The sequence below is a fragment of the Chenopodium quinoa genome, unplaced genomic scaffold (assembly GCF_001683475.1).
Source record: "Chenopodium quinoa cultivar QQ74 unplaced genomic scaffold, ASM168347v1, whole genome shotgun sequence".
In the NCBI taxonomy this organism is placed as follows: Eukaryota; Viridiplantae; Streptophyta; class Magnoliopsida; order Caryophyllales; family Amaranthaceae; genus Chenopodium; species Chenopodium quinoa.
The window spans coordinates 5,445-31,707 of NW_018742696.1; the positions used below are offsets into that span (position 1 = coordinate 5,445).

Sequence of the window (26,263 nt, forward strand, 5' to 3'; positions counted from 1 at the left end):
TAGAGATAAAACTAACTAAAATATCATTACATAATGCAGCAATACCGTAGTGGAATGCACAAAATGCATTCAGATGCCTATAATCCCTTTTTATATACTCTATACATCCAATATGCCTGATATACTAGAGCGATGCAGAGAAGATACATGACAAGCAGAATAAACCACATCAACCACCATCGGTTACTAGCAAGCATAAACCTATCAAGGTTAAATTACCTATAACTCATTTGTAAAGCATAATCCCACATCTCCAAAAGGCAGCCAAGAAATACCTTATCAATATGTCAAGTTCAAAATGTGGATAGTCTTACTTAAGATATATAAGCATTGCATTCTTCATTATGCACATTTCTTAGTATGTTCTATCATTATTAGATTTCATGGTATAGTCCGAATGAAGGTTTGCAGATCCCAAAAGCTATCTGCACTAAGCCACTAATAGTCCACTTTAAAAATCCAACACAAGGTAAAACCCCCAATTCCCCAACCACCTTTATCAATAAACTAAAGCCTTAGTAAAGTGAAATTCTGATAGAAATGCAGAACAACAACAATAATCAATGTTAAGAACGTACAAGCCAACACAATCAGCTTTCTCCAAGACATAACTCATAGTCAAGAATGCAAGCTATACTATCATACATTTCATACAAGCAGAGATTAATGTACCAGCGAAATATAAGCCATTTCAACTACATCAATACATTAAACAGGATATTATTGCCTCGCAAATCACGATTGCGATCTCAAGGCATAAAAGTAAAAAAAAAATCATTAAAGTAAATAAGATTACATCAAAAGTAATTATCCAAAAAAAAATTATCACCCAACCACCCAAAGCATATTCCTGATAATCCAATTCACCATTGAATTATCCCCTGGAAAACAATTAGAAATGCATTGCACTTTTCAAAAACTCAAAAATTATATGTCATTGCACAAAGAATAGCGACAGATCATAAAATTGCAACCAAAACAGCACGAAATTATTGATCTGATTATAAATTAAAGAGAAAACACAAAGTAATCACAAATACCGAAACAAAAAATTGTGAAAACCCTAGTTTTCGCAATCAAAATCACATAATATTAAAAAGTCAAATTAAACCAAATTCAAAATCGATAATCGAAATCAAATTAACTTACTTTTTTATAAAAAACTAACAACAAAATCCAAGAACATATTCAATGAATCAGATATGCGATATATAGGAAAAAATAGCAAAAATCCTAATTTCAAATTCCAAATAATCGAGAATTAAATACGCAGTAACTAATTAAATAAAAAACAAAAAACAAAAAACAAAAGCAAATAACTTACTTGTTCAAAATAACAAGTGAAGAAGATCGAAGAAAAAATTCAAGAATTTGATATGCGAAAAATAATGAAAAATCCCACCACGGAGAATTTGAAGGAAGATAGAGAAAGAGTGAAGAAGAGAGAGAAAGGGAAAAAAGAAACTGATGAGTTTTTGCGGTAGTCATTCAAAGTACAGAATTTCCTATTTTGCCCTTAATGAGGCGGGTGAGATCTCAGCCGTTAGATGAAGTGTAATCAACGGTCAAGATGAGTTCCTAGTTCTCATTATTCACCTTGGTTCTCACGTGATCTCAGTTCTATATACTTATATATGTATATATATACATATATACATATATAGAGATAGGATCATATAAGACCACCCCCCTTATGTGAGAACCTTATTATATGTGAGGACATATTACAACCGTTAGATCAATTGCATCAAATGGCTACAATTTATCCCAACCTTATTCTCTCTCCTCCTTCATTCGACGCGCCATTTTTCCCTCTCCTCCTTCAATTTCTCTGCTCCCTTCTTACTGCTCTCTTCCTTTGCTTTGATTCTTCATCAATTCTGCTTCTAACTTCATTGATTCTTTGTCAAGGTAATTTTCGTTGATTTTAGTTTGATTTTCTTTGATTTTAGTTTGATTTTCTTTGATTAAAGTTTGATTTTCATTGATTTTAGTTTGATTACTTAAGGTTTTTGTCAATTTTTTTGCGATTTTCGGTTCAATTTCCGTTCAATTTTTTTTTTGGTGATTTCTATTCGATTTCTATTTGAGTACTTATTAGTTGATTTTAGATTTAATTTTCCTTCATTTGTCAATTTAGGGTTCTTTATAGTGTAATTCGAACTTTTAGTTATAATTTCTGAGGTTATGAATGGTTATAGAGATTGATTTTGTCAATTTTGGTACTTGCATTTCACTAATTTGTGCTTAAATTTTGAGGCACACTAAGTGTTTGACAATATTCCCCAATGAATCCTATTATTTTATCAATTTCAAATGTAGTACATATTTAATTGATGATCTTCTTATTTAATATCCCCCAAGATTGTATTGAGTCTCAGCTTCTAGCTTCTAGGTGTTGTGACATTTTCAGCATCAATTTCTACGGTTGTATTGATTGTGGGTTGTCTTACATGTGCTCTTAAGTTTTGTTTCCTATTGATGTATGAGGCTTGTTGTCCTCATGGTGTCTTTGAAAACTGGTTGGTTTGGGTGTTTTAGGATTTTTACTCTATTTTTCTTGCTATATGATATTTGACCTTTGATCTCTGGTTCAATATATGATCAAATGGATATCTGCTATTAATTAGACAAAGGTATCCTGTTAGTGAACTGCTTTGCAGCAGCTTAAGCTAACTTGCAATATAATTTCAATTCCCATTTTCATAAGTGGTCACAAGCTCATGTCTTTGATGATCACAAATCCTCTGGTAATTCAATCTCATGGGAACCTCATGAGCTCAGACTTTGTCATGCAAGTGGATCATCAGACGGGAATATTATGGTCTATACTATGAGGTATGATGGTGGTTGAGATTCAAATAAGATAGACCAAGCTCACCCAGTTGGAGTGACCTCTGTTTCTTGGGCACCCGCCACTGCTCCTGGTGCTCTTGTAGCATCCGGAGTCCATGATCATGTCCAAAAACTCTATTCAGGAGGTTGTGACAATACAGTATAGATTTAGAAACTTAATAATGGGATTTGGAAGATGGATTGCTTCCCAGCTCTCTAAATGCACACTGATTGGGTTAGGGACATTGCTTGGGCACCAAATTTAGGGCTCCCAAAATCCACCATTTCAAGTGCATCATAAGATGGGAAGGTGATTATGTGGAGATTCACAAGGGATGGTGATCCGTGGGAGGGCAAGGTCTTGAATGATTTCAGGACCCCAGTCTGAAGGGTGTCATGGTCCCTAACGGGTAACATCTTGGCGGTTGCTGATGGTAACAACAACGTGACATTGAGGAATGAGGCTATTGATGGGGTTTGGCAAATGGTTTTTACTGTTGATTCTTGAGATAGAACAAGCTATTTTGGAACTTTATCTTGGCATGTTCAGAGTATGTTATCTTGTAACTTTGCGGGATTTTAGTTTAATTTTCTGCTTCTCTCGCTGCTTTTGTCTGACTTTGAATAACATGATAGTGTTCTCTGAAATCAGCATGGAATCTCATGCATTTTTCTATATTCTGTGGTTTCAACTTTAAACTATAATAGGTAAATGTCAAAAATCCTGAAGAGGCATCATTCTTTGAATCATATGAAGCAGCTCACTCCTCCCATGATCTGAGTAGCTCCATACCAAAAGTAAGTATTGGTTTTTACTACTTACATTCTTTTCTGGTCTATTTCTCTAACTTAAAGGTTATCGAGTCAAAGAGCTGCTGCTTCGAAGCAGTAATGTTGTATCTACTATTCTACTAAGGTTGCTTGTTAACATGCTTTAGCTGTTCTGAGCATATACCTTTAGGAATTTGTCATTGCACCAGCAGTGTTTCATGATTTGCTATTTAAATTTCAACTTTAAATACATAGTACTACGTATATTTTTCCTGAGTGGTTAGCAAGGAATCACTCAGGAAAAACAATAAGTGAACATGGACTCTGAAGTTCCTATACCTTCTGAACGGCAGAATTATCTGTTTCGTTGTAAGTAAAATTTGGTTAGTTATTAGGAATGAATGTACGAATATTGATATTATGAAACACATTTTATATTGATAAAATGAGCAAATAATTTTTTGCTCATTTATCAAATGAGCAAAAATGAGCAAAAAATTATTTGCTCATTTAAATGAGCATTAAATAATTTTTTGTTCATTTGTCAAATGAGCAAATAATTTTTTGCTCATTTATCAAATGAGCAAAAATGTGCAAATAATTTTTGCTCATTTATCAAATGAGCAAAAAAATTCAATGCTCTTTTGTCAAATGAGCAAACTATTTAGTGCTCATTTGTCAAATGAGCAAATGATTCTTGCTCATTTTGTCAAATTAATGCTCATTTGTGAATGTGTTTGAATGTTTTAAATACGTTAGCCTACTAGCTCAAGGGTTGAGCGTTGTGCAAATGCACAAAAGATGTGGGTTCGAATCCCACGTAGGCTCATTTATGTAATTTGGAGACACAAGTTTGTAGTGTGAGCAAAGAAATGAGCAAACTACACTCAATTGGTCTAGAAACTCAGAAACCTAAAAGGGGTATATTTGGGGATATTAGAGAAAAATAATGGCTGCATATCCCCTGTTACAAGATTGAAGTCCCTACTCATATTCCTCCATGATTATATAATTGGCGTCCCGCATGATTAATTAGTTCTTCTTGCGTATCGCGTGTTGATGAATATTGATCATCAATTCAATATAGCTTAGCAAAAGAAAGATGGTGATATTTGCTTTTTTTTGTACAGAATATGTGCAAAGGAAGAATATAGAGGCGTTACACTTATATATAAATAGTCCGTCAAACTTCAGTCCATCATGGTTTCATACACTGACTTAGAACAAGAAATAGTTGAAGATGTCAATCAGCAGCAATTGCACAATCCATCAGACCCGGCGAAATCAATGAAATAGGCATGATGGCAAAGGATCAAGTTATTCTTGCATCAGCAACAACAAGATCTCAGCAAAAGGAAAGGAAAAGTTACAATCCTAAAACCCGACTACAGCCGATCCAATTCTCACCCATGATCGTACTTGTCTACAAGAGATGATCTTTATGGAATTGCTGCAAGATTAGAGGCTCATGTAAAGGAATGAGTAGATAATGTGAAAAGTACTTCACTTGAAACTGTTAGAGAAGCTACTTCAATGCTCAGGATTTTAGCCAAGGACTTGGATAACCAAATCATAATAACGAGTTATGGAGCTATCGACCCTTTGGTTAAGCTCCTTTGTAGTTCAGACATGAATACTCAAGAAAACGCGGTCACTACTGTTCTGAACTTGTCTATCAGTAACAACAATAAGGTTAACATTATGAAAGCTTAGTCAATTGAGCTTGTGATCCATGTCCTTCAGACAGGGACTCCTGAGGACCAAGATAATGCTGCTGCAACTCTGTATAGTTTATCTGTATTTGAAGAGAATAAGATTAGGATAGGGAATTCAGGAGCTATTGATGCATTGGTGGAGTTGTTAGGAATGGAACACCCCGTGGTAGGAAGGATGCGGCCACTGCTTTGTTCTACTTGTCTACACATTCGGATAATCGACACCTTTAGTTATGCCACCTTTAGTTATCTTGTCCATGTCCGGAACCTCAAGAGCCAAAGAAAAGGTATGGTGCGGTACAACTTTTGTTATCGTTATTACTCCTTCCATCCCAAAATAAACTTCCCACTTTTCATTTTAGGGTGTTTCAAAAAAAAACTTCCCAACAATGATCATTTGACCAAATAACTCAAATGGCCCTATTAAATTTAAATGGGAAGAGTAGGAGATCTAATGTTTGATCATCATTTATCGAGTGTTTTTTTTCTTACCTTTTTGCTATATTGCAGGCTAATAGGGTTCTTCAGCAATTGAGAAACCTACAAGTAGCTTATAATGTCAGGGCAGGCAGATTGTATACCTAAAATACTGCAAATGTCGTCTGTGATAACTTCTATTTATGAATTAGTTGAGAGATACAAACATATTAATTTAGTTCTTCTAAGTGGTTTAATCTTCTGTGGATATATAGAGAAAAAGTATAGAACAAAGCATAGTTGAGGAGAAAAGGAGAGATGATCAAGTTTTTTTTTGAAGGTTTTTTTTATATAGTTATTTATAATACAGCCTTTGTAGGATTCGAACCTACATCATCATTATGTAAAGTGGAGACACAAGTTTGTATGAGAGTATAATTGTAACAAAGTTTATATAGTTATAAATCATTTCAAACCAGTTTTTTGCTCATATAATTTAGTACGAAATTTGAATTTTTTTTAATTAATTTGTTTATAGAGATAACCTATGTAGGATTTGAACCTACATCCCTATGCATTTGCATAGTGCTCTACCAATTGAGCTAATAGGTTTTATCATATGTTTTAAATCATTTTCTATGTTATAAATTTTTAATTAGTTCTTTTGATAAATCAACAAAGAATTGTTTGCTCATTTAATAAAATGAACAAAGAATTGTTGCTCATTTGATAAATCAAATGAGCAAAGATTTGTTTGCTCGCCTGATAAATGAGCAAATAATTATGTTCTCATTTCATAAATGAGCATATAATTGCTTGCTCATTTGACAAATGAGCAAGATTTTTTTTGCTCATTTGACATCATATACAAGCCAAATAAGACAAATATTATGCATCATCTCTTATAAGAAAATCTTGTAATACTTGAGGCTAAATAATAAGACAAATATTATGCACCAATTTATTCCTTGCTTTTACTTATTTGTACAGACAACCAAGACTTAGTTTGATCATTTGACCAAAGCTCTTATCTTACACCACAACTCCACCTCACCTTACCCCAATCACACGCACAACTCCACCAAAGCTCTTATCTTACACCACAACTCCATCCTCACCTTACCCAATCACACGCACAGCAACAACAATATCACCACAACAGGCAACACATCCTAATATCTACGCTACCAACCATGCCCTGCTACAGCAATTTTGCAGCCATCGTTCCTAGCTAACACTAAGCTGCTACTACAGTCCTCACAGCCACGCCACACATTGCAACACACCAATTGCTCGTCTGATAAATGAGCAAAGAATTATGCGCTCATTTGATAAATGAGTAAAGAATTGTTTGCTCATTTTGTATATGGACATTGAATTTTTGCTCATTTGAACAATATGAACAAAGAATTGTTGCTCATTTATCAAATGAGCAAAGAATTGTTTGCTCGTTTGATAAATGAACAAAGAATTGTTTACTCGTTTGATAAATGAAAAAAGAATCGTTTGCTCGTTTGATAAAATGAACAAAGAATTGTTTGCTCATTTTGAAAAAATGAACAAAGAATTGTTTCTCGTTTACAAATGAACAAAGAATTGTTTGCTCATTTAATAAATGAGGAAAGAATTATTTGCTCATTTGATAGATAGCAAAAGAATTGTTTGCTCATATGATAAATACTAAGATTATCATCTGTTCGAATATCACCAACTAAGGCATTAACCCAACTACCTCCATCTGCCACACCAATCTGACTACCCTAATAACAAAGGGCAGTTCAATTTCCGCATCAAAAGTATCCGAAGTATTACCTATGAACTCATTCGAAACAAACTCATTGATAATAGAGTACCAAGTCACAAGATTTCTAACAAGCATTTTATCAAACACCTTGTATGCACTATTAGGATATTCAGAACAAACAAATCGCAAGTCACTAATTTTAAACAAAATCTTATTGGAAAATAAAAATTGTAACTAACAAAGACAATTAATCAAGACAATTCAAGCATATATAGACACATCCAATGCTAACAAAGAAGTGGACATTGCTAACCAATGGAACAAAAGGGCAGATAAGAGGTCAGACCTTGTAGGATAAGAGCTTGATACAACATCCATTAGGCTCTTCTTCGACATGAACAAGCATAACTGGGGAAACCTCGAAAGAAAAGAATTTAAACCTGTAGACATAGCACCTAAATGTACTATCATCCACTCTCTCTATCCTTTCTGCATCCAGCACTGAGTATTGACTTGCTGGCAAGCTCATATACTCCACTACTCCAGCACAAGCAATTAGTTGATTTGAATTTATAAAAATTCGAACAAGTTGATTTGAATTCATCAAAATTCGAACGAGATGATCCAAAATCATCAAAATTACAAAAATCAGAACAAGAAGATTGGGAATTCAATTGAAATTATCAAAATTAAAATTTAATTAAGAAAAATCTGGAAAGTACTAATTGAAATTATGTAGCAGTGAAAGAGAAGAGAGAGAACTTGTTGATCTTTAGTTGTCTGATTGTCACCATTGAAATCCACCTTCAAGTTTTGTAGAGAGAGAAAGAGTTATACGTAATTAGGGCTGATATTTTTGTTTTTAAAATTACATTATTGCCATTTCTAGTTGAACAATCTCAGTAGTTGGATCTTATAGTATCTAATGGCTTTGATGAGTTCTTATATATAATACTGTTCTCACATAAAGGGTGGTTCTCACAGGATCCTGACCCTACATATATATAATATATATATATATATATATATAATACAATATATATATAATATACTAATATATATATATATACATATATACTATATATATACATATATATATATATATATATATATATATATATATACATACATATATATATATATATATACATATATATATATATATACATATATATATATATACATATATATATACACACACACACATATATATATCCTTACCCCAAAAATAAATAAGTAACCTACCTCCAACGAAGTATACATATCCTCTATTATATAATACATATCTTCTAACGTACTTTATATATCCTTTAACATAGTATATATCCTCTAATAAATTGTACATATCCTTTATCAAATAATACACATCCTCTAACAAACTATACGTATCCTCCAACAACCTCCTGTTTTATTCTCTTTTGATTTTAATATGTCCTTTTATTGAAAGAATTATATCCTCTTTTTTTCCTAAATTTATCTTCTATTGAAATAATGATATCCTCTATTAAATAATATGTATCCTCAAATAATATATATCCTCCAACAAACTGTACATATCTTCTATCAGATAATACATATACTCCAACAAACCATACATATATATATCCTTGCAAAAAAAAATAAAATACATATCCTCTATAAAATAATACATATCCTTCAACAAAATATACATGTCCTCCAACAAACCCCCCGTTTTATTGTTTATTGGGCTTGTTTTTTTGAGGCTTGCCTCACCATAGACGTCATTCTAAGTGCGCCTACGTAAAGCATGTTGTGAATATGCTTGGCACTCTTAGGAAGTGTGAATTGACATTATACGATTAGGGACACGATTAGGGACAAAAAAAAGTAGGGAGCCGCCAACAAGTTTTTAAGGAACTTGTAAACCGTCCACGGATCATTATAAGGCAACTACGATTAAAGGACAACGAAAGGCAACAACGATTAAAGGACAACGAAAGGCAACCACGATTGACCCGTGAAGGTTACACCCCATTCATAATCCATGAGATTACTAACTTTATATGGTTCGGAACCACAAAAGGAGGATCGGGGATGATGGTACGAAGTGAGTCATGGAGTCACATTCACCTGTATTGGCCTCTACTCAATTCTTATTGTGAAAAGAATTCTTGCGATCTCAAAGGCATACAAACAATATTCAATTTGCTCCAAACTAATATTAAGCTAAATTGTTTGAATATTTATGCAACATATAATTCTAATTATTAGTGATCACTTCAATTAAACAACAAGATTAAAAGGAACCTAAACCAGTCGTCCAAATTATCTTATTAGGCGTTATATTCAATTACATATTCCCTTTAAACATGCAATATGGTGATCAATAAATATGATAGAATAAACATTAACATTGGAAGCAATTCAACTATAAATCTAACAATTAATAGATGACAAACATAATAAAAAATCGTTAGAAATATAATAGGAACAAAAGGAACATGATTCCTTACATTGATTGTGTTTGCGTGCAACTATAAAACAATAAACGCATTAATAACTTCAAGGAAAATTAATAAACAATAATGAAAATTAATTTAAATTAAAGTAGAGCTGATTTGGGGCCAAACCCTCAAACAGTTATGCTTTTCACACCTTGGCTTAATAATAGAACTTCGAGTAACGTATGGACTCCGGGGAGTGCTTAAGGGATGTATTGTAAAAGAATAGGGAAGGCTAGTGTTTAGGCTAGAGCATAAGAGAGAAAGAGAGAATGATTTGGTCCCCCAAAACTGAGAAATCGGCTTCGTATGTATAGAGAAAATATAAGGGGTGAGGTACAGAACCCTAGAATGGAAGCACCGTAGAAATTGAGACCCTAGAAATTGTCGTGTCATGGAAGAATTGGCGTGACGCGGCAAACGTTGCCGAGGCGCGGAAGATTTTGCCGTGGCGCGACTGATATTGCCGTGTCGTGGCATTTGTGTTTTCTGGAATTTGTCTAGGTTCATTTTATCTTTTATTAAGCATTAAGCACGTGATAAATTAGGCACCATTTCAGTATTCCGGACTTACTTTAGGCTTAGGGTTTTAATATTTATTAATCGGGCTTAATTAATAAATATAAATGAAATGGATTAAAATGGTTTGGGCTAAAATGAGGGTTGGACTAAAATGAGGGTTGGGCTAAAATGAAATGGATTAATCGGGTGATAATGTTTCTCTAGATGAAAGAGATGACATCCTTTGTCTTAATGCCCTTGACCGCCTCTGTCTCAACCCATTTGGTGAAGTAATCTACAGCCACCAGGATGTACCTCTGCCCGCCTGTGGTAGGCGTATATGGAGCTAGGATGTCCATGCCCCATTTTGCAAATGGAATCGGGCTGTAGATAGTCGTCTAGTCAGTGGCCGGACGGTGTATGAGCCGGGCAAATCTTTGGCACTTATCACACTTCTTCACCATTTCCATGGCGTCTGCCTCAAAAGTGGGCCAAAAGTAACCTTTCCGCCTGGCCCTTTTTGCTAGAGTTCTGCCACCTATATGTGATGCACAAAAGCCCGAGTGTAGATCCTCTAGAACCTCTTTCCCCCTTTCAGGGATAACACACTTCAGCAACGGCTGGAGGTAGCCCTTCCTGAAGAGTTCCCCCTTGTAGATCTCAAAACTTGAGGCTCGCTTTTTCAACGCAACCGCTTCTGAAGGGGCATCCGGCAAAGTGCCATCTGCCAGGTAAGCCCGGATGGCATCCATCCAGGTAGAGCTTTTGTAAAGAACTCCAATAGGATCATGTTCAATGCTTCTTTTTTCCATGATTTCCCAAAAGACTGACCTAGGCATATCACAAGTTGCAGATGACGCCAACTTAGATAGTACATCCGCCTGATTATATTCTGACCTGGGCACCTGACTTAGATGAAATTCGTCAAGTGTCCCAACCTCATCTTTGACCGCTTGTAGATACTTGATCATAGCCGGATGGGTGGCCTCATAGTCACCATGGTATTGGCTAACGATCAACTGAGAATCTGAGCAGGCGTCAACTTTTCTTGCCCGTGCCGCCTTACACATGCGAATACCGGCTAGCAGGGCCTCATATTCCGCCTCATTATTCGAGGCTTGGAACTTGAACCGTAGTGCATGATGTGTGGCATTTATGCCACCATTTTACCCTCTTTCATTAGAGATTTCCCCCGGATTCGTCACTTGTTTATGCCTCTTTTCACCCCTTTTATCTCGATTTTAGTCACTCTAGCTCCCTCTCATGTTTTCCCTTCCCTTTTTGTCTTTTCTTTTAGTTTTTACCTCCTTTTCGTGTGTTTCGATAGCTCCTAGCACTCGTGGGCGAATCATGGGTTACTAGTTCAAGTAGAGGTGCTAAGGGAGCTGGCCAAGGAAGTGGAGATGCCAAAATGGAGAGGGCGCGCTGATAATCATAACCGCGGGCGCGGACAGGATGGCCCTGATGCCAACAACAGAAAGTGGAGATGGCGAGCCGCGGGTACGGAGCAAAGGGCGGCGGGCGCGGTATTGGCCCCGCGGGCGCGAAATTTTCCCCCGCGGGCGCGACAATCTGGGTTTGACGAGCTTATTACCCAGCTTAGAGAGGGCGCGGTAGCCTGTTTGGAGAGCCCTCTCCCTTGCCCTTTTTCCTCATTTTGGTAGAAGACTATAAATAGTCTTTAGCTTGAGTTTTTCAAGGATCCACGATTCCATTGGCTTCAAAACATTTGTAGAGAGAGAAAATCCATGTCTTTTAGAGAGAGAAAACATTAGTCTTCAAGAATCAATCTTTATAATCAAATATTCAAGCTTTCCTCTAGATTATTGCTACTACCTTGATGATTTGGTAATCCTTCAACTTTATAATATCAATCTTTACTTTTGTTTCTCTAGTTTTTGATTCACTTGGTTTTATTGTTCTTACTTGAGTTTTCCTTCATAAATATTCAAGATTTATTGGTTTCTTTGATTTTCTCCTCGACTTAGAATCATGCTAGGGTGTATTAGGATTGAATACTTGTTTAGCTTGGTTGTCATGGCTATTTTTCCTTTCTCTAGCTTAGATTTCTAGCTAGGGAAGGGGGTGAAAATCATGTTTATTTAAGTTCCTATTGATTATTGATTGGAATCTACCTTGAGTTGATGATTTGTGCTTAATATGCTTGAAGTTATTGTGTGCACCTATAACCCCAATGTTTTAGTCCTAGATTAGATGCATGAGAATGATCTAGTTTAGGGTTGATTGATTGCATCAACTTTCTTTGAGTAGTTGCATGAGAATGAATTGCTTTTGGTAGAGTTTGAACTCCTTGGTGTGTTTCCTTATTGATTTTCATTAGTATCTTGTTGGTAATGATTGGAACCCCCTCTCCCTAGCGCTTTTTGCCATTGATATCGTTATAATCTTGTCCCTTATTTTCATTTAGAGTGCTTAGTTCAATCCCTACTTCTTTAGCTTACTTTTAGTCTTGTTTTTGGCGATTAGATTGATCATAGAAATATTCAAGCATCAAACCATAATCCCCCTTTTTGTTACTTGCAATTTATCCTAGATATCGCATAAATCGTGCTAAACCCCGTTTCCTTGGGGATCGACCCTACCTTACCACTATCTAAAGTGAAATTGATAGATTTAGGATAGGAGATATAAATTGTAATATTTGATCTAGGTAGTAGTAACGACCTATTACCACTCGATCAAATTTTTGGCGCCGTTGCCGGGGAAGCGGCTAGTTTTGCACATTTAATTTACGTTATTATTGGATTTGTTGCTTTTTACTTTATTCTTTTTCCACTTGCTAGTCATTGCTAATAGTTTGCTTAGCTTTGGTGGATGCAAAGAAGATCTCAAGGACCACCTACGCACAACATCGATCACGAAATCGACCGTATCTTGAGACAAGTCCGTCGGCTTTATCAAGGAGAGGGTCGAGGATTTGGTGCTATTTTTGATAGTGAGAGTGATTCTTGTTCCTCACATTCTCAAGGCGACGAAATGGCGGGACAACAAGTGGATATTTTATTTCATGAGTTCGGTAATCCGGAGGATTATGAGCTCACCGGTGGGATATTGCTACCCGTCACGGAAACTAACTCACCATCCATCCTCAATACACTCGAATGGTTCAAGCGGAGCAATTCTCGGGTTCTCCAAGCGAAGACCCCATTGAGCATCTTGATAGATTTCTTGAACTTTGCGCCATGATACAACCAACCAAGTTTTCTCAAGAATACATTCGGATGCATCTATTCCGACAATCTCTTTGCGGGGAGAGCAAAGAAGTGGCTCAAGCAAGTCAAGCCTAATTCTCTCACAACATGGAGGGAAATTGTCCAAGCATTCTTGAAAAGGTTCATTTCCGAAGAGAAGACCGCCGAGATGAGGAGGAAGATTGCATCATTTGAACAAGAGGCGGATGAAAGCCTTAGTGAAGCTTGGGAGAGGTTCAAAGAGTTGGTACAAGCATGTCCTCACCATGAATACAACCAAAGCTTACTCATGAGGTTCTTCTATGATGGCTTGGAGCCGATGTCTAGAGCTAACTTGGATGCGAGGGCGGGTGGACAATTGATCAAAGTCCCTCAAAATCAAGTTAAAGCAACAATTGAAGAGGTGGTGAAGAACTACTCTTGGTGATTAGGGGATTTTTATCCACCAATCACTGTCTGACACGTGGATCAACCAGGTTTTGCCACGTGTCCTTCACGTAGCAAATAGGCGTCTGCCACGTGTCAACCATATATTCGTCCACCATGGACGAATTGCGACGCGACACGTGTCCTTCCCATGACACAAGGGAAAAATCAGCCAACAGGCCCAATCCTGTTTGGAGGCCTGGTCAGCCCTAGGTTTACCCTAAACTAGAAAGTGGCATGCTTCCCAAGGTTATAAATACCTTCATTAATCCTCATTAAAGGGGATTACGCACATTAAACACTCTCACTAGAGAGACTAAATTACCTTATTTTCCGCATTAATTACTCCTTAATCAAGCACTAAACTTGACCGTTGGAGGCGGATCTCCAATCATCCGGAGCATCCGTTTGTTTTGCAGGTACAGGCGTCCGGTTTCCAGTCTCGGAATTGTAACTCTCCCGCAGGACATCAAAAAACCCGAAACACTTGGGGTGGTAGAAGGAGGAATGCACCGAAGAAAGGTGGGAAGTATGAGTTGGAGAAAGTTGATCAACTGCAACATCAAATTGAGCTTTTGACAAAAGGGCTTGCAAAGTTGAATACTAGTGTCAATAGTGGTGCAAGCTCCTCCCAAGTCAACTCTTTCTCTTGTCAAAATTGTGGCGGCACCAAACCACGATACATCTTATTGTGGAGGTTTGAGCCCGGAACATGTAGCGGCTTATAACACAAGGCAAGACGGATATAGGGGAGGTGGCGGTGGAGTAGCTTGGAGACAACCACCACCCGGATTTGCAACCAACCTCAACAATGGAATCAACAAGCTCAACAACCATACAACTCCAACCTCCAATATCAAAACCCACCTCCATTCCAAACCCAAAACAAAGAGGAAACTACCCAAGAAACAACCAACACAATAATCAACACCAATACCATAATCGAAGTCAAACGACTCAAAGGAGTCAAGAGCAAGCATCTCAACCCGATTCTACTCAAGCTCAAATTCTTCAACAACTTCAAGCCATGAATCAACAAATGCAAGAAGTCAAGGCTCATAACAAGATGGTTGATTCACAACTAGCTTAATTGGCCGAGAGGGTTCCTTTCAACTCATCTTCTATTTTTGCCCGGACAATCACAAACAACCCCTTTCCAACATTGTTAAACCCGACTCTTGCAAGGCAATCACATTGAGATCGGGTACATCCTATTGAAAGGAATGGTGTCCTTCCAACAAGTGTATTTTTCCGGTAGAGGGTTCAGAATTATTACAGAGCTAATTCTTCAGTAAGGTCAAGTGATCGGAATGCCTAGGTGGAGGCCGCTTCCGATTAGTAATATCAATGTGCAATTGATGTTACAGCTTAATCTTAACTGAACCCTTCGGGTCGAACCCAATCGAACCACCGATCCGAGACGACGAATTAATCCAAAGGATTTAATAAGTCAGCGGAGTTTTACGAATATTGACGTCGGAAATCGAGCCTAGGGCATCGAGACCGAGCGTCGCAAAATCACAAAGCGGACAAGTATGAACATAGCCTAGCACCACACTAGCCTAGCCCTGTGGATGCTAGGCTAGTTCAGGCTAGCATGCACCTAGCATGGCTAGGCGCAAGCCCAAGCACACTAGGTGTGCTAGGAAACCATCGCAAATGCTATGCGCACCATAGCACATCATCGCAGCTTATCGCAAGTGCTATGCGCACCCTAGCACACCATCGCAACCAGCATGCCTGCGCACATGCGTGCCTTGGCATGGCTCTGCATCGCAACATGGGTGCTAGGGTGCTAGGCACCATCGCATGCCCTCGCACAAAGCACAGCACCATGCTGGGAGCATGGCAGGACACACGCACCAAGCACAGCTAGTGCTATGCACTGGCGCATGCGTGGTGCGTGGTGCTTAGCCGAGGCCTGTGCATGCGTAGTGCATGGTGCAAGGCCGAGGCTGATGCATGTGGTTGTGCGAGGGAGATCTAGCAAGCTAGCAGCACGCATGCTAGGCATTGCGTGCGAGAATGGCTAGATGCGTGGGGCGCATGGTGTGCGAGACTGATGGCGTATGGGTGGCGAGGAAAGAAGCCAGCATGCGTGGCTCGCTAGCAGCACGCATGCTGGCCATGCTAGCAGTGGTGCGAGAAACAGATGCGAGGCATAGCACCAGCGCCAGCACGCAACACCAGCACAGCCCAACAGCAGCACGCACTGGCTGGCTGGCTAGGTGCTGGGCAGCAAGGGGGTGCTAGCTGGCAGCCTAGCTGGCACGCTAGCTGGAAGCCAGCTAGCCCTCCTTAACCTGGTTTTGTGCATAGAGTGTGGGGTCCAAATCATGGCCTTGGGGATCAAGGCAATGGTCCCCCCAAGCCTTGGTCCTCACTTGGCTTTCTCTATTATTATGCCATGTGTCGATTTGTGATTGAATTGATTAACCATTTAATTTTTGGAATTAAATAATTATCATTTTACCAACTCTCCACATTGATGGGAGATTGGAAATCAAGGGATCATTTCCCTATAAATACCAAGCTTGGGTATTGGGAAATGAACAACCTTGAGTGGAATTAAAAAGGCAACTCTAAGAAAAAGTAAACCTTTGATTCGTAAAACTCATAGTTATTTTGTCCGGGTCTTGACTAACCTTCAAGACTTAGGACGCTCGGGTCGGGTCGAGGGTACGATCCGTCGGAGATCTCGTGTTTTCGGGATTTTGAAGTAAGAGCTCTTGGGAGCGAAGCACGCGTCAAAGGTATAATTCTTGTTCTTAATCTTGTTTGATTAAGTTTAATATGCTTGTTTAATTGTTTTAATTAAGATGCTGGTCTTGTGGCTTTCCTTCCGCGTAGTGTCGGGTCACTAGAACCCTACAGCGGTATCGGAGCCACGCTCCTTTTAATTTTTGCAATTATTTTTTAATTAAGGTGTTTTAAAAGAATTTAATTTTCTGGTTCATATTCTTCTAATTAGATTAGATGCTCATTTTAATTAATTTTAAAACTCGATTTTATTTTCGATTTGGATGTCGAACCCAGATTTTTGGCTCAAAGATAGTGATTTTTGGGTAGAATCGACATTCTGGAACATATTCAACCCTGTTAGAGCTGTCCAGAAGCCAAATTCGAACCAGAAACCTAATTTTTCTGGAGTTTTTCGTTTTTTAACGAAAAATTTTAATTCTTTTTAAGCCTTGATTAATGCAAGCATTACAAGTTTAGATTAAATGCACATTTGCATCACCAATCTACTGGTTTTAAAATATCCTTGAGCATAATAATGGAGTTTTTTATTAGTGCTTAAGTTGATATACCAATTTTTCACATAAACTTGTTTTTTCACAAATTTTACAAATAAATTGCAATAAAGTGTGAAAACTTGTTTGTGATTTTGAATTTTAAGTTCCAAATAATGTTAAAGTTCTAATCTTTAATGGTTTAAATGATTGGAACCCTAACCTAAATTTCCATGTTGAACAAACTTTGGATTTTTTCATGTTTGGTTGATTAAAAATCCATTAAGTTCAATTACTTGTGAGTAAAATTTGATTAATCTTCATATTGGAAGATGTAATCTTGGTATTTTACACAAGTATGCAAGTTTGGAAAATTTTTATCATTGGATGGTTGATTTTATCTTTCCAACTCCCATTTGTCAAATCCATTATTAATTTGCATATTGGCAAGATTAATTTTGGACATAGCTCATTTTATTTTAAGCAGAAAGTTAGACCTAATTTTGTTAAAAATTGCAATTTGGACAATTTAGGCTTGTGCACCGATAAAATAAATTTTATTTAAGTAGGACTTAATTTTTATTTTATTTTATTTTCCCTCAAATTAATTTTAAAATGTAATTTGGAATTAATTATTGCACACACAAATTGGAATTAAATTTTGAGAATTGGCACGCAAATCGATGCAAAACCGCAAGCGTCACCAATGCTAGTCGGGCTGCCTAGCAGCCCACATGTGGCTGCCTATGGTGTACGCAAGGTCATTGCACCAATGCGCGTGGCTGCTGTGTGGCAGTGGGAGTGGTGTGCTGCCATAGTGCTACGTGCATGGCAGGGCTGCTGGAATTGCTTGTGCGTGCTGCTGGGCAGCGAGGCAGCAAGCTCCAGCAGCCTGCCAGACGCTGCTAGGCACCAGCTAGCAAGCTAGCATGCGCAGCATGCGTAGCGAGCTGCTAGTGCTGGCTGGCGCAGCATGCCATGCTGGGCGTGGATGCTGCACACAGCACAGCAAGCGCAGCACATGAGCTGCCTAGCAGCTATGGTGCAATCCACCTAATGCTTGTGTGGGGTATTTTGGCTTGATTTTTGTGCTATGCGTTTTTGCGAAAATTTTGCAGTTTAAATAATTTTAAATAATTATTTTAACGAGGCTAAAAACTCGATTTTCGATTTTACAACAATTTTGACAAATTATGGTTTATGCCGACTTAATTAATCGGATTAATTAAGTACGGATGCGGAATTTAGTGGGAGCTTAATTAAGTGCGTTAGCATTTTGCGTTTAGAAATAATGGATTAAACCACTTTGACTAGTTTTAATTAGGCGCGTTAATTGGATTAACCACCTAAGTTAGTTACTAGTTTTGCGTATTTAAATATGTATTTCGTAAAATTGCATGGGCCATTCACAAAATAGTGAATGGGTGAATGGAAGATTGTTTTCAAAAACAGGTTCTTTGAAAATGGCAAACTAGTGGGGCCCGACTAGGATAGAAAATACGGACTGTGTTCCGTTATGTATTTTTGTAAATCTAAATACGGTCTGCGAACTGTTAAGTATTTTTGTACTATTAGATTAATCTTAGTCGTTCTAGCTAGCTTCTTTTATTTTGGCCAAGATGTCTCAAGACGGCGTTTCGACGAAGACGAGCCAAGATGAAGACCCATGGAAATTGAAGATTTCAAGGGGTCATGCTAGTTGCCAAATGCATCTATTTTTATGCCTTATATATATTGTTATTATATTATGATTTCTAGTTGCATGTCTAGGATTTCTATCATGTTGCGACGATTAGTTAAGTTCACTTAAATCAACCAACATAGAAACCCTAGGTCCCTTGATAATATTGAGCTAAAATTTGTCGTTCCAAGAACAACACTTACGTACTAATGCGCGTACGTGATGGATTACGCCAAAGCGAGGCATCACTACTTCCCTAGGAACGTAAGGTATACTAGGTATACAAGTTGTCTTGGTTAAGCTCAACGATATCAGTAAGGAGTCCTTAGATGTCGTGGCAAAAGAGATAAAATGTCAGGATGCATTAGATGCGACATTTTAATCAAATCGAGAGTAGATTGGAGCTATTAGCAATTGGATTGCTTACCTTAAGATATTTAATGATTAAGACAAGCCAAAACATGCTTAACCATTTCTTGATCTTTGGGATCTCGGAATCATTTTATTCTCGCCCAAAAGGGACAATTTTTAAATGCGTGCATAAAATGCCCAATAAGATTGAATATATGCATGAACGTTTTCAATTTCAACTTATTGATGTATGAATTGTTTTTCACTTCAAATTCTTTCAATTGTAGAATCATGTCTGCAAGTAACTCAAACAACAACCAATTCTCTTTGCGCTCAATTCTCGACAAGGAGAAGTTGAGCGGGCCAAACTTTCTTGACTGGCGAAGAAATCTCCGCATTGTACTAATGCAGGAGCAAAAGGAATACGTCCTTGATGAGGAAATGCCCGACGCTCCAAATGAGGAGGTCACTCAGGCTGCCCTTAACCGATGGCAAAGTGCCAATCGGGATGTCAAATGCATCATATTGGCCACCATGTCTCCGGACCTTCAAAAGAATTTCTTTGAAAAGGACACAGCTTTTGAGATCATTTCTGAGCTTCAGAATATGTTCCTAGAGCAGGCCTAAACTGAAAGGTTCGAAACCCACAGGCAGCCTTGAGAGCAAGCTCAAGAAAGGAGAGCCAGTCAGCCCGAATGTTCTCAAAATGATTGGATTATTTGAGAACATGGAAAGGCTTGATGCTGGGTATTCAACCGAAATGGCAATTGACATCATTCTACACTCCCTTCACAAAGGCTATGATCAGTTCAAGATGAACTATAATATGCATAGTATGGAGAAAACCCTCACCGAGCTTCATGGTATGTTGAAGCAAGCCGAGCAAACCCTCAAGGATGAGGGCAAGCATGACATGCTCATGGTGAGGAAGGGCAAGCCATTCAAACGTCTGGGAAAAAAGAAAAGCTTTAATGGGAAAAAGAAGAAATTCCCGCGTAAGTCAAAATCTGCAAAGGGCAGCAAGGACAAAAAGGCAGCCTCTTCTAAATCCGATTCCGAATGTTTCTACTGCAAGAAGAAGGGACATTGGAAATGGGACTGGCTCAAATTCAAGGAAGATAAGAAGAATGACAACGTTGCTTCTTCATCAGGTATTTTCGTTATAGACTTAAACTTCGCTAGCAAAACATCATGGGTATTAGATACCGGATGTGGCTCACACCTTTGTTCCAATGCTCAGGGACTAAGGATAAATAGGATGCTAGAGAAGGGAGATGTCGAGCTTCGGGTCGGCAATGGAGCAAGGATGTTTGCCGTCTCCGTTGGAACTCTCTGTTTGTCTTTGCCCTCAGGGCTTGTTCTAGAACTTGAAAACTACTATCATGTTCCTAGAGTGACCAAAAACATTATTTCAATATCGGCGTTGGACGCCAAAGGATTCGAATTTCGAATCAAAAACAATAGTTGTTTTATTTATTTTGATAATGTTTTATATGGTAAGGCACATTCAGAAAATGGTCTTTATGTGCTTTCACTAGACAAACAGGTTTATAACATCGAGAATACTGCTAAAAGGGCTAAGACCATCGAGTCGAATCAAACCTACTTGTGGCATTGTCGTCTTGGCCATATTAACATCAAACGCATCAAGAAACTTCTTCAAGAAGGTGTTCTTGACTCATTCGACTTAGAGTCGTTTGAAAATTGCGAAGGATGCTTATTAGGCAAGATGATAAAATAGCCATTCTCCAAGTTAGGAGAAAGGGCAAGTGACTTATTAGGTCTAATACACACGGATGTATGTGGACCAATGAGCACACCCGCAAGACAAGGTTACCGATATTTCATCACTTTCACCGACGATTATAGTAGATATGGCTATGTCTACTTAATGTCGAAAAAATCTGAATCCTTTGAAAAGTTCAAATAATTTCATAAAGAAGTTGAAAATCAACTTGGCAAGAAAATCAAAGCACTTTGATCGAATCGAGGTGGCGAATATTTAAGCCAAGAATTCGACGATCACTTGAAAGAAAATGGCATTCTTTCAGAGTTAACACCTCCCGGAACTCCTCAATGGAACGGAGTGTCCGAACGGAGGAATCAGACCTTGTTAGACATGGTTCGATCAATGATGGGTCTTAGTGAACTCCCTATCTCTTTCTGGGGACATGCGCTACAAACTGCAGCACTAACACTGAATAGAGCTCCGTCAAAAGCTATTGAAAAGACTCCATATGAATTATGGTTTAAGAAACCTCCTAGGTTGTCTTTTCTCAAGATTTGGGGGTCCGAAGCATATGTCAAGCGATTAATTTCGGACAAACTTCACCCCAAATCGGATAAGTGTTTCTTTGTGGGATATCCAAAAGAAACCAAAGGGTATTACTTCTACAATAAATCCGAGAACAAAGTTTTTGTAGCTCGTGATGGTGTCTTTTTGAAGAAGGATCACCTTTCCAAAATGACAAGTGGGAGGAAAATTGAACTCGACGAATTTCAAGATGACGAGCAACAAGGTCAACCTAACAAAACTGACAATCTAGATACTTTGGAAGCATATAAGAAGATTGGTCAGAATCAACCAGACAATGTAAATGCCCAACCGATTACCCTTCGTAGGTCGCAACGGCAAAGATCTCAACCAGACAGATACCTCGGTATCGTCTTAACCGATGATCGGGACATCCTAGTCATGGATGGTGATGAGCCGGCGACATACAAGCAAGCTATGACGAGCCCCGACTCTACAAAATGGCAAGAGGCCATGAAATCCGAGATGGACTCCATGTATGAAAATCATGTCTGGGACTTGGTGAATTTGTCCGAGGGTTATACACCCATTGGTTGCAAATGGATCTTTAAAGTGAATACAGACAAGGATGGAAATGTATCAATATACAAAGCTAGACTGGTGGCAAAAGGTTATAGACAAGTCCACGGGATTGACTATGATGAAACTTTTTCACCAGTTGCAATGCTAAAATCCGTCCGGATCATCCTAGCGATTGCTGCATATTACGATTATGAAATATGGCAAATGGATGTCAAAACCGCCTTCCTTAATGGAATTTTGGAAGAAACTGTGTATATGACACAGCCAGAAGGTTTTGTCGATCAAGGCAACGCTGGAAAGGTTTGCAAGCTGAAGAAGTCTATTTATAGACTAAAGCAAGCCAGCAAAAGTTGGAATTTGCGATTTGATGAAGCCAATAGAAAGTTTGGTTTTATCAAGAATCCAGATGAATCTTGTGTATACAAGAAGGTCAGTGGGAGTGATATTGCATTCCCAGTCCTGTATGTCGATGACATACTTCTCATTGGAAACAACACAAAATTGTTGGAGTCCGTAAAGGGCTGGTTAGGCAAGTGCATTTCAATGAAGGACTTAGGAGAGGCACAATACATATTGGGCATCAAGATCTACATGGATAGATCTAAGAGGATGAGTGGATTAAGCCAGAGTACTTACATTGATAAGGTACTGGCTCGATTCAACATGGAGAATGCCAAAAGAGGGCATTTACCCATGTCCCATGGCATAACTCTCAGCAAGAAACAGTTGTCCACAGACTGGCTTTGAAATTCCCTGTACATGTGTTTTAATTAAATATGATATTTAATGTAAGACACTATATTAAAACCATTCATTAATGGAGTAATTAATTTTTGTGCAAAATTATCATTCACTCCATTACTATTTAATTGTGGTTTAGAATTAAATAATGAGTCCATTCGATTTACGGAAATATTCAAAACTGGGTATGAAGACCATGTCTTGGATAAAGAAACACCTGTTCAGTGAACATTGAATATTAAATCGAAAATTGTCCCTAATCGAGGTCATCTAACAGATGGACGATTGATGACCGCCATAGATTAGTGTGTAGTATGATTTACAGCACTGTTTCTTGTGCTGCGAGGACGTGACAGTCATAAATCATTTACACAGGCATAGTTTGGAACTGTACTGGATAAGACCTATGAGAGTACTTTAAGAAAAGTTAAATTTTGTCATAAGTACATTTCTCATTATGACTATCGGAACTTGTTACCTCCGACCATGAGTACTGTGAAGTTTTCTTGTTTGAGTACTAGACTCTTTGATGTTTCCAAACGTCTGCCGTAACTGGGGATCATAACGGGAACACTCAGGAGACTATGTCCTCTTATTAAGAAGAACTTACAATACAAGACTGGGATTGTCCCCCTACTAACAATAGGGAAAAATGTTTTGTTGTTTACAAGGCCGCTCGAAGAGCGAGACTGTGAAAATGCATGGTCGTGCTCAGATGGATTTTAGAAATCATCTGCTTATTTGACAGTCGAACTCGGAGATCGAGAAACACTTCTGAACGTAATAAGGATGACAAAGAATCTTACCTTATAGTTCACGAAGAAACATTAAGTGACATAGGAAATAAGCTATACACTGTATGCACACTTGTCCGGAAGGACAAGTGGGAGATTGAAAGGAATGGTGTCCTTCCAACAAGTGTATTTTTCCGGTAGAGGGTTCAGAATTATTACAGAGCTAATTTTTCAGTAAGCTAGCCCTCCTTAACCCGGTTTTGTGCATAGAGTGTGGGGACCAAATCATGGCCTTGGGGATCAAGGCAATGGTCCCCCCAAGCCTTGGTCCTCACTTGGCTTTCTCTATTATTATGTCATGTGTCGATTTGTGATTGAATTGATTAACCATTTATTTTGGAATTAAATAATTATCATTTTACCAACTCTCCCACATTGATGGGAGATTGGAAATCAAGGGATCATTTCCCTATAAATACCAAGCTTGGGTATTGGGAAATGAACAACCTTGAGTGGAATTAAAAAGGCAACTCTAAGAAAGAGTAAACCTTTGATTCGTAAAACTCATAGTTATTTTGTCCGGGTCTTGACTAACCTTCAAGACTTAGGACGCTCGGGTCGGGTCGAGGGTACGATCCGTCGGAGATCTCGTGTTTTTGGGATTTTGAAGTAAGAGCTCTTTGGGAGCGAAGCACGCGTCAAAGGTATAATTTTTGTTCTTAATCTTGTTTGATTAAGTTTAATATGCTTGTTAATTTTTTTAATTAAGGGGCAGGTCTTGGTGGGTTTCCTTCCGCGTAGTGTCGGGTCACTACAAAACCCTACACCTATGAGGGTCCAAAGGAAGGGGATAGCAAGGAAAAGAAGGAGGGAGAAGAGAGGGTGAGTGAAGATAAAGAAGTTGAAGAAGAGAAGGTTGATGAGAAAGAGAAGAGTATGGAGAAAAAGAAGTTTAAGGATGTGGTGACATCCTCAACTTCTAGTGAGGCTAGAAATTTTGATGGGCCGGTTCCTTTTCCCGGTCGACTTGCGGAGAGAAAATTGGATGACAAATTCGCAAAGTTCTTAAGTGATGAAGAACTTACACATTAACCTCCCTTTCATTGAGGTTGTCACACAAATGCCTTCATACTCCAAGTTCTTGAAAGACATTCTCACCAACAAGAGGAAGCTTAATGATGAGCTTATCACTCTTCCCCATCAAGTGAGTGCGCTTGTTGAACACAAAATGCCCAAGAAGCTAAAGGATCCGGGAAGTTTCACTCTACTGGTCAATATTGGGAACATGGAAGCTAGGGGTGCCTTAGCCGATCTTGAAGCAAGTGTTATTTTGATCCCTCTATCCATCGCTCAAAAGCTTAATATCGAGATGATCCCCACAAGGAAAACCATTCAATTGGCCGACCGTTCGGTGAAGCTACCTTGTGGTGAGCTTGAATGTTCCTATTCAAGTTGGGCACATCTATGTGCCTTGTGATTTTGTAGTGATGGACATGGAAGAGGATGTGGATACTCCCTTGATTTTGGGTCGTGAAGCTCTTAAGACCTTGGGGGCGGTGATCAATTGCAAGAACAATACCATTACATGTGAGGTAGCTGATGAGAAAAATTGTCTTTGAATTCTCTAAGCTACTCAAGACCCCCATGGTTGAGAAGTGCTATGGGGTTGATGTTGTCAATGAAGAATTGGATCGTTTGGGAAGGGTTATGATGAGTCCTCAAGATCCAATGGTTGAAGCTCTCACATGTGAGGAGGATACTTCTCTCAAGAAGCAAAGGAGTGTGTCATGGCCATTGAAGAAGCCAAAAGGAAGAAGAGAACGGTCCTAAGCATGATGAGCTAGAACTTGAGGAGGAAAAATTGGAGGAGTGTTTTAAGCCTCCTCCCAAGGTAAAACTCAAACCCCTTCCCCCTTCTTTGAAATATGCTTATCTTGGAAGTGAAGAGGAATACCCTATTATTGTCAATGCTTCCCTTGATGGTCTTGATTTGGAAAAATTGCTTGTTGTTTTGAGAAAATATAGAAATGTGATAGGGTATAGCATTGATGATATCAAGGGTATTAGCCCTTCTTTATGCATGCATCGTATTCACCTTGAGGATGATCAATCCACCTCCATTGAGCCTCAAAGGAGGTTGAACCCCAACCTCCAAGAGGTTGTCAAGAAAGAAATTTTGAAATTGCGTGAAGCGGGTATAATCTATGCTATCTCCGATAGCAAGGGGTTAGCCCGGTTCACGTGGTTCCAAAAAAGGGTGGAATGACCATTGTCAAGGGAGAAGGAGGAGAGGAAATCTCCACCCGGACGGTGACCGGGTGGAGGATGTTCGTTGATTATAGGGAAGTTGAACAAAAACACTAAGAAAGATCATTTTCCTCTCCCCTTCATGGACCAAATGTTGGAAAGACTCTCCCATCATGCTTTCTTTTGCTTCTTAGATGGATATTCCGGATTTTTCCAAATTCCTATCCATCCAAGTGATCAAGAGAAAACTACTTTTACGTGTCCATATGGGACATTTGCATACCGAAGAATGTCATTCGGGTTATGCAATGCTCCCTCAACTTTTCAACGATGTATGACTTCCATTTTTTCTGAAAT

The 26,263-nt window shown here is 38.4% G+C and overlaps 1 protein-coding gene and 1 pseudogene across 1 annotated transcript; both read left to right on the top strand.

Moving 5' to 3' along the window:
• Positions 1-397: 397 nt before the first annotated feature.
• Positions 398-3,343, top strand: LOC110722882 (annotated as a pseudogene).
• A 21,436-nt stretch (positions 3,344-24,779) lies between these two features.
• LOC110722883 lies at positions 24,780-25,278 on the top strand. The gene is made up of 2 exons (XM_021902174.1): positions 24,780-25,086; positions 25,145-25,278. The coding sequence occupies exons 1-2, from the start codon at positions 24,780-24,782 to the stop codon at positions 25,276-25,278; spliced, it is 441 nt and encodes a 146-aa protein (XP_021757866.1).
• The last annotated feature ends 985 nt before the right edge of the window (positions 25,279-26,263 follow it).